The sequence below is a fragment of the Stegastes partitus genome, unplaced genomic scaffold (genome assembly GCF_000690725.1).
Source record: "Stegastes partitus isolate 25-593 unplaced genomic scaffold, Stegastes_partitus-1.0.2 Scaffold520, whole genome shotgun sequence".
NCBI lineage: Eukaryota > Metazoa > Chordata > Actinopteri > Pomacentridae > Stegastes > Stegastes partitus.
In genome coordinates this window covers 410,290-420,352 of record NW_007578251.1, presented here as the reverse complement: position 1 = coordinate 420,352, position 10,063 = coordinate 410,290, and the positions used below count along the sequence as shown (strand labels likewise).

Here is a 10,063-nt window from a genome sequence, read left to right as displayed (position 1 = left end):
CTAAAAAAAAACTATGCAGGTGTTGTGTTTGTTTGAAATTCACAGCTCAAGGCTCCAGGTAACGAGATGAGACCACACAAGTTGGTAAAATGAAGCCTAAGTGCAGGTTTGAGGGAATAAGTGCATTAAAGTCCCCATTAATCAAACTTCACCTTGGACACACTGAAGAGATCAAATGTTGCAGAAAGCTGCACTTTACAGTAATCAGTCAGTGTTTTATGCTAATTCTGTTTTAAAGACTTATCTCATCCAAACTCTGCTGTTTTCACCACAAACCAGTTTGGAGACAACCAGCGGGATGCTTGACAAAGTCGACGACCAGCTGGTGTGTTGATTGAAAACCAGTTTTACCAGCAGCTTTGCTTTGAACTTTAAGGAAGACTTGACATTTGTTCGATACTCCATTTTGGTTTGTTCCTCATTCAGGTTGTTCTGACTAATTACAGCTGTGTTTCCAGTTCACTGTGAAGCGGACTTTGCTCATCTACAAGATAAAGACGACGTGAAGTCTTCAGGAAATATCTATAATCTGGAAAGTTGTAATTATTCTTTTACATCAGCTGGTAACAAACATGTTTGAAGTTGTCGAAAAAGTCAAAAACCGTCTCAAGACGGTGTGAAAACTTCAGACTTTAAAAAATCTTTTGACGTTTTTACTCCGTTTTTCTAAAGTGATGCTTCAAAATACGTCCTGGAAACACAGCCAGTAATTAAAAGCTCATCACCTCCGCAGGTATCTGTTTAATAAAACTGAACCGCTGGGAGCTCATCATCACCAAATGCATCATCTGTTCCCTCCTTTCCTGAAGTTTACGTCCAAAAAAAACACCAACAGACTTGATAGTAGGTATCTGTCCACTACAGGATCTTATTTTCAACCTTTCTGTTTCAGATCTGAGAGCTTAGATCGTGACTTTAAATTAAAAAAAAACGGACGCAGATCCAGCTTTATGTCGGCAACAGAACAATGGTTCAGCATGTTAGTATATATGGAGAAGATGACGACTGGATGAGGACATCAAGAAGCAGAAAAATGGTCCCGTACTCTCCAGGTTTAGTTTTCTCAGGGTTTTTAATTAGAACCTAGAGTTAAAACGCGTCCTAATAGAGGTTCTGCAGGGTCAGTTCTTGCAATCAGAACTCTTCCAAACATTCAGGTTGCCCTAAAAGATCCTACAAGCTGGAAAACATCTATTTAAAACAAGATGAAAACAAGAAATCTGCACCACTCCGCTCACATCTCTTTGGCAATTTCCAACCCTGAAAGTCTGAATATTGGATGTTTTCTAGAAACCTGCAGCAAACCAACCATCACCAAGCACGAGCCTCTCAGGTGTCGCTTTAGCTTCATCTCCGAACACTCAGCTGGCAGTTGAAGTCATTTCTAAAGCTTATTTGACAGCGTAGCTTTAACTGTGAGCCTAGAACTAAACTGCCTTCTACCACAGCTGCACTTATTTCTGGTATTTTTGTCTTTTTACAGCTGACAGCTAAGATATTTTCTACTAACCTGTGACTTCACCGACGCAAACAAGAGAACGGATACTTGTTAAGAAGCCATTTTCTACGAGAGCGTTATTGTTTATGTACAAGGTGCGAAGCAACGGCGGATTCGACATCAATGCACTAAAATCTCAAGCGGTTTATGTTGTTCGTTTTTTTTTTTTTTTGTTCTTGGTGACTCAAAAGGTTGAGTTTCAGGGATGTGAGTTGGGAAAGAAAACGCAGCAAATCGGATCACGTCTGATAAATGAGTATATAGAGAAGAACAGAAAAATGGAGGTTGCACAGGTTTGGAAAGTTTAATGAACGATGTTTTTTTGGGATTTGTGAGGAATGTTTCCCCTTTTTGAGGCTCAAAGTTCCTCCAGTTTTGCTGCGTTTGCCGTCTCTGGCAGCATCCCCGCCTCATGTGCGCTGGTTGAATAGATTAAACTGGAATACAGGTTGTGATTGTGTCGTTCTTTCTCAGCATTTTTTTTTTTTTTTTCTAATTTTTGCGGTTTCCTGTGCGATGTTGATGTGTGTTTGTGTGGTGTTTTCAGTAGACACACAGGTCTGGGAACTTCATCTCGTAGACGGGGACGGACTGATGCTGGGTGTGTCCGGCCGAGATGGAAACCACTCCGGATGGACTGGGTGGAGGCCTGGCGGGGGTGGAAGAAGTTAGAGATATTAGATGAGGATTCACGTTTACCCAGTTTGATAGCTGGTTTGGAGAAAGTTTGACCCTTCCTCATGGATATTCTTCACTTTACATGGGGCTTGTCTGGTTTAATTCATCAAAGCCTCGTCACATTTCCAATAAAGGTAATGCTAACAGTCTTTAGTCCCTCCAAGCAACAGCTTCTGGCTGTTTTTTTGCTCCTGTCACAGTTTTCTCTGCAGCTATTTGCTCATATTTCACAGCAAAATCAAGTCCTGCACCTCTGTTCTAACAGAACAACAATTTTCTACTAACTAAAAATGGACTCAACATGTCCGACATTTGTCATTTTGCTGATTTTTGTTAAGACAACAAATCTTTTACAGCTGCTGGAGGGTTTTTGGGTTCAGAGGGATAAATGGCTGTTTAGCTATTAAGTTTAACAGACATTTTTATTTTATTTATTTCTGCTTGTTCCTTCATCTTGAACCACGTACAGTATTCTGGAATACAACTGTCTAGTCTAAGCATTTATAAGTGAGCTGGAAATGATTGACTGTGTTTCTCAGGATTAATAAAGTTTGTGAATCTAAATATAAACATGATTAACTGATTAACATTTAAAAACATCACAGAGCAGATCACGAAAGGACTTTTAATGACAATTCAGAAGTCATTAGTTTAGTTATTGTGCACACAAAGTAAATGAATACATTAAAATCATGATCGGAAGAACACAAACTTAATCTTCAGCTAAATATATTTAATTTTTACAAAAAATTAACCGACTTACCTGATTGTGAGTTCGAAGATTTGAGCCAGTCGGTCGTGCAGCATGTTTGCCTGCAGAAACACAGCGTTTGAAGTGAGAAGAGCTGTTGGTTGGAGATTCTCAGGGTTTAATCAGTTATTTACTGTTTTTAAGTTTTACCTTGGACTCGCAGTGAGCAGCGATCTCCTCAAACGGAGCTTTCTGGAACTTCTCCATCACCTGACGCCTCTTTTCTCGCTCCTGCTCCTCCAAACCAGTCGTATCTGAAACCGGACAGGAAACAGAACTTTTATTTTAAACTTAGGTTATGACAGACATTTTTTGTCTATCTTTCTGCAGAAGGTGCAGTGACTTCACTCATACAACACTTATCTGAAGTGCATGTGAGATCAGTTTATGTTAAAGTGGGTCTTTGAGTTTTTCTGTAGGAAGAGCTGCTTTTCCTTCGACATTATTTTTGAAATCTGCTCACTGTGACATTTCTGCAGAAATGCTGGAGTCAAAACACCTCTTTCCTAAGCTAAAAGATGTACCAAACTTGGTATAGGCAAATTTAGAAACCAGTGTGGAAATAAATAAATAAAATAAATAAAAACCATCAGAAGAGCATTTTTATTTTCCTACTACAGTGCACATCTTTATAGTTTATGCTTGTATTTTTCTACTTACGTTTATCTTCAACTGCTTAAATTCTAAAGAAGCTTTTTGATTCTGATTTTGATAAGATAAGACAGAACCTTATTGATCACAGAGGAACTTCTTGAGGAATTAAAAATGTTGGCTCTAATGTCAAACTGTTTTTTGTTTTAAATTGCTACATTAAACGTGTGCCGAATTAGTCGCTAGCAGTTTTCCTGTAAAAGTACAAATAAATATCACTGGATTAATGTAGCACTGACAGAAAATTAAAGTTCTGCTGAATCTCAGGCAACTTTTGCTTTTTTTCTATGCTCCTCGGAAAGTAGAGCGTTTGACATTTTTGATTCTGTTTTTACAGTTTCTGGCTAGTAAATGGGGTAACTTTGGTTTTAAATGTGTCAAATTAGCAGCACCAGTTTGAGGTGCACCTGTATATATAATATTAGTTACACAAAAACATCACTGGATTACTGTGACAGAAACTTCAAAACGTGGTGATTCTCAGGTAACCTCTGCAGCTGCTTTTTCTTTTTCTTTTTTCCAGCAACTCACTGACGTTTGAGTTTATATTCAGTGTGAGAAGAAGCTAAAATGTGAGTCTAGTATCATAAATGTTACTTTATATGAGGAACACAGTGCAAATAAATGGATAAGACAGTTTGTCAGCTCTGATGACAGGTTGTAAATCTTTGTAATTCTCGGGACATTAGCGTCAACGTTTTGGCTTCCAGTCAGGGCAGCGCTGACCCCAAGGACGACTTTACTCCTCCTGACGAGAAGCCAAACCGTAAATTTAATTTGTGAGACGCTCCAGTGAGTCCACACAGAGGTTGGATGTAAAATGTTTCTTACCGATGGCCTTCTTCAGGGTCTCGAATGTGATCTCCTCGGCCAGCTGGGACTAAAGACACAAACACAGAAATATGAGCCTGCAGGGAATCCACAGCAAACCTTCCAACTTCTGTCACCTCAGAAATAGTTCAGAGCTTACTTTTTTTTTTTTTTTTTTAAATTTTGAATCTTAAATCTAAGTTCTGTCAAATATTTTCATGTTTTCAGACCTGGGAATTTTGCTACTTTCCCCCTAAAATAAACCTTGAAGCCATTTTAAAGGTTCAATATCTCCAGAATGAAATGTGGTGAGGACACAGACGGGATCATTTCCAGTAGATCAGAAGGACTGAGTTGATCCAGCAGAGGACACATTTTTAAGTACTGGCCTTTGAGAATGGAAACAAAGTGCTAAACTTTTAAGCCAGGCTGGTATGAAGGCCTCATAAAGTTCCTGTAAGTGTATATATATATGGATGGACCCATTTCTCTCATAAAAATAGAGGAGTCCAAAACAAAGTCAGAAAACAGTCCTAAACAAGTCCAAATCCATGTCCAAAACACTTCCACAACCAAGTCCAAAACAAGCCTACAAGTTCCCAACAAAGTCTAAAGCCAGTCCAGAACCAGTCCAGACAATCGAAGATCAAGTTCAAAACAAAGCCTGTAACCAAACTTGAAACCTGTCCAAAGCGAGTCCAAAACCAAGTTCAAAAGAAATCCAAAACCAAACACAAAACTAAGTCTGAAACTATATTTCAAACCAAAATCATCATAAAAAACAGTCTAATCTAGTCCTAAACAATCCCTAATCCAGGTTCAAATGCACTTGGAAAACCAAGCCCAAAACCAGTCGACAACCAAGCCTGAAACCAAATTCAAAACAGTCTAAACTTGTCCAAATCCAAGTCCTAAGCCAGTGCTGCATGGATGGATCCAAATTTCTACTAAAATGCAGCCTTTGGTCGACATTTCACCAACTTTTGAGGCTCTAACAAATTTGATGTGTGGAAAGTTTGACAAGACAAGCTTCCAGTTTCTAGACATTTAGACTAAATGTTGATGTGGACTCATTGGTAGGAAACAGAAACTGGTGTTGATAGTTTTTTGCTGTACGAAACCATCCAGATACTTTCTGCACCTCAGCTGCATCGTTCAATTCATCCATTTTACAGAAACAAACAAAAAAATAAAACAAATAAGCAAAATCTAACAAAGTAAAGTAAAGAAAATCTGAGCCACACAGCAAAAACATTCCTTGAAATCTGTCAGAATTCACACAAACTGATGTCATGTTAGGTTCTTATTGAGGTGATGCATGTTACATTGTTCATGCTGTTACCAGAACAAGCAGAAAGCGTTTCAATCTGTTGTCCTGTAAAGTGAACCGACCTTGTCAGGCAGGCTGTTGGACATGATGTCCACCTGCAGGGAGATGGTGTCCACGAAGCTCTTCCTCCTGGTCAGACGATCTTCATCTGCAGGACGACAGAGAAAAAAACTCAACCAGAGACCCTCACCAGAGTTAAAGCCCCATTTATACTGAGTGTACATTCATATATTTGTGACTAATAATGACACATCACAGGACAACAGGAGACTGAAGGAGCAGTTTCTACGTGGTAAAATGTTTTTATAGTCAGCTATTGAAAGTGGAGGTGAGATGAACTCAGTATGTAGAATGAGATTGTCAAGAATATTGTATAATAGATCACTGGATTGTTATTACTGATCCATTAACGTGTTCATCACTTTGAAAGCTGGCAAAAGTGATTGAACTACTTTATATCTGCAGGGCGGTTTGTGGCGTTTACCTGGAGGATCAATAAAGCTGGATTTTATTCTATGATATGACAATGACACCATCATTTATTTGTAGATTATGTATTAAACAAAATCTGTAACTAAAGTCATCATATAAATGCAGTGAAAAGTAGAATATCTGCCGCCGACTTTAACAAATTAGGAGTGTAAAGAAGCAGAAAATGGAAATACTCAAGTACCTCAAAGAGTTTCATGGTGCTTTTGTGTTTTTATGTCACAACACACTGATTTAATAAAGTGTTTCTGGAGCGTATCGTGTGAATACAAACACATTATAGACTTTACTTTCACTGCAGTATGTTCTTGATGTGTTTCATTTAAAAAGCTTATTCTCCTTAAAATAGTGAAGTTATGAGAGACCTTCTTTTAAAATGTCCATCTAGAAGCTACAATACTGTTGTAGTAACTTGTGTTCTGCCTCCTAATATTGTTGCTGTATTTGTGATTCTGGTTGTGTTCGAGGACATTCGGTGAGATCTGACACCAAACTGCTGTGATTTCAAACAACGAGGAGCAAAAATCCAGACGAGAGCAGCGTCCAGATCACGTGTGGAGGGTCAGGAAGGATCGGACGAGGTGCGAAAGCAGACGGAGAATCAGCTCTTTGTAATTGTGGTTTGCGTGACCTTTGCTGTGACTCAGCGTCGGGCCTGAAGGCACTAATGAGGAAACTGATGTGAGAGGACGGAGGTGAGGAAGCCGCTCGCTTACAACTCTGACTTTAGTTTCACACTCTGCTCAGAACTTCACCCGAATTATCTGTAGAAGGAAGAATCTCAGACCGAAACTCTGCAGGTTTTTGACACACAGCAAATAAAAATCAGAGCCGGCTAAATGCGTGAAGGTTTACTGAGATCTGCGCGGTTTAAAATAACATCAGTAAGTCTCGGTATAAAGCCAGTTTTATCTTTTTAAACTGAGGTTTCTAAGACGCACACTTGATTTTAGAAACATTACATTGTGCAAAATGCAGCAGCTGCACTTTATCTACCAGAAGAACAGATCACATTTTGTTTTACAGCTCTTTTAAATCCCTCACACTGACTGTCAGTAGGTTTTAAAATGGATTTGAAAATCCTATTTATCAATTTTAAAGTATTTTTTGGCACCAGGTTACATTTCTAAAGAACCCGGTTGTGCAAGTGCAGAATCTCTGGCAAAATGCACTTTAATTCCAAAGCTCTGTTATAATCATGCAATATTTTAATTTGACAAACTCGTGCAAACCTCTGAACGTATTTTGTATTTGAAGCTTGTTCTTACTATTGATTTATTTGTGGTATTTTGTCTGCCCTCTGTGAAACACTTTGTAATATCTGATTGTTCTAAGATGAGATAATTACAGTGCAACAGCAGCAGCTAACATCAAATAAAAGTAAAAAGACACATAATTACTGTTGATATTGTAAAGATTCTTCCACATGTGAAGGTTCAGATTCTGCAAAAAATATCAATATTGCACAAACTAGCAAATTAAAAAGCAATGATTTTTAATGTATTAATATGTGCAATATTGTTCCATGAGCAGTAAATACGGTCGTGACTTAATAATCCGACCCTTAACAATCCGAAAACTTTGCTAACCGACAGGTTTTTAGGAAAAACGAACGGAACCCATTAAAAATAGCCTTAACATACCGACGGCCTCGGATTCCGACTCCAACATGACATTTTATGTCACAAATAAGGATAACAGCGTATTATCTGACTGAACAATCCAACAGATTGGCTACGTTCACACTGCAGGATTAAATGCTACATTCAGATTTTTTTGTGAAAGCCGTTTTTCTTGCGAGTTCCTTCACATTTCCACTTAAATCGGACTTGTATGTGATTTGCTGTGTGAACTTCATGCAACCTAAAAGTGTCTCACATGCGCAGAAGAGGACACAACGACGTCACAAGCGGCGAGCGTGCTCAGTGTTTGTGGAAGTAAACATGGATGGTGGCGAGGGAGTGGCGCTGCTGCTGCTGCTGCCACCGATGGTGGAAACAGAACTGCGACCGCTAACTAAACTGGCATCAGCAGCTAAGTACTGCCTGTGTGTTCCGGCCACTTCCACCCTGTTGGAGTGCTCTCCCAGAGTGGAAGTGGTCCCCCCAGACAGCTCCGAATATTTGGACATTCATCTGAATATCCAGAGATCAGAAAGTGCTATTCAAACCAACCCTACTTGTTATTATAACAACTATGAACAATAAATATTAACAACAAATGACCCTTCAAGCATCAAGCCCTCCTTGTATCTCGACCTCCGTCTTGACAATCCGACAGCCTTGCTATCCAACATAAAAGAAGGTTTTACGTTTAGTGTCAGATTATCAAGTCACGACTGTACTGTTAAATGCTATGTCTGTAAATGTTCCTAATATACGTATTTTTGTTGTCAATGGTGTCGTGAACTGACTGAGAATCGACTCCAACTTGATGCAACTTTGAACTTCTTTAAATTCTTCATTCTCTTTCATTTTCAAACAGTGGTTTAAAACAAAACAATGTCCATCTAGATGAGCTTTGTAGCTCAGTTTCGCTTATATTCTCCAAACCAACACACCTCTAAGTCTCTCATAATGTACACTGGGGATGTAGGAGCAGGTGAAGCACTGGGTTTGGGTGCTTACTTTAAGAAAATACTACAAAAAAAGAAGAGGAACACTGAAAATTAAGACCAGAGATTTCTTTTTGTGGAATTGTGACTGAACACAATAGAAGAAGTCGCTCATGGTGACAGAAAACAGGTTGAGAGTCACATGTTAGGGTCATGTTAAATCAGGAAAACATATATGAAATAACTGATAAAACCCCTTCAAAGAACAAACACGAGTGTCTCAGGTTCTGCCTGTTCACACCTGAGCGCCACCCTGGAGCTGTCAAACCGAACTGGAGTCTGTAGCGCTTGCATAAGTTTGTTTTTCTATGTTGTTTAAAACACTTAAAACCAGGACACGCTGCATAAACGGAGCAGAAATGATGCGTTTTAAAACAAAACTCGCTGTAGTGGTAATTTTAGCCTAAATTTGTTGCCTAAATATTCTAAATCCTTCATATAAACCTGCAGCTGCTGTTTGCAGCAGGTAAGTTGTTTTATTTTGAAATAAAGTTTCCTGTCTGAAGCTCCACATGAATAAAAACAAACTTTTCACAGTACCAGCACAAAGTACAACAGCTAAAACTACAATAGTCAGTTTGTGCACAGATCGTCTACATTTAGCATCATGTACTCACCGGAACACATCCAAATGCAACGCAGGAAGAACAGTTAGAGAAATGATCAAATCACTCAGTTACAGTCACTGCAGCTACACAACATCTGTCCTTGAAAGGCTAAACGGCTACGAGGGTTCATCTACACATCTCTGCTGATGTAAGGGTTCAGGGAGGTTTGATCGTCAGAGTTTAAACGTTTGGATCTTTCAGCCCAGAGGAAAGCAGGAAAATATGGACGTCATTTGTTTAATTGCGAGTTGTATTTTTGCACAGTGTAAACATCGTGCAACACATACAGGATTCTTCGACTGTTTCTCAGACAGCAGCAGCACGAGCAGCGACAAAGTGAGCTACTGAGCTCATTAACACATAAACGAGCTACAGTTTGTAGTCGAACCTCTTGCAGCAGATTCAGACGTTAGCTGCTAATGTTAGCAGACTCAGTTCTTTAGGATGCAAAAAACCATGAAAACTTTTAGCAGCTTCGTCCTCGATGTTCCTGCAGAGCTGCTCCTGGCTGTTAGATTACTGCGGTCTTTACTCATATTAAGCTGTAGTTAAAAAGGTTTTAATAAAGAGAATATTTTGGAATCATGTCTAAAGTTTTATCCTTTATAGACGCAGACTTTAGAGACAAGATGGT

The 10,063-nt window shown here is 39.0% G+C and overlaps 1 protein-coding gene across 1 annotated transcript in view; it reads right to left on the bottom strand.

The window, feature by feature from the left end:
• Window positions 1-879: 879 nt before the first annotated feature.
• efr3a (EFR3 homolog A (S. cerevisiae)) overlaps window positions 880-10,063 on the bottom strand; it is a 153,373-nt gene continuing 144,189 nt past the window's right edge. The window contains exons 19-23 of the mRNA XM_008287784.1: window positions 5,781-5,866; window positions 4,410-4,458; window positions 3,078-3,181; window positions 2,940-2,989; window positions 880-2,147 (exon numbers count right to left, since the gene is read on the bottom strand). Of these exons, the coding sequence (XP_008286006.1) occupies window positions 2,042-2,147; window positions 2,940-2,989; window positions 3,078-3,181; window positions 4,410-4,458; window positions 5,781-5,866 (395 nt within the window). The 3' untranslated portion in view covers window positions 880-2,041. The remainder of the gene's footprint in view (window positions 2,148-2,939; window positions 2,990-3,077; window positions 3,182-4,409; window positions 4,459-5,780; window positions 5,867-10,063) is intronic.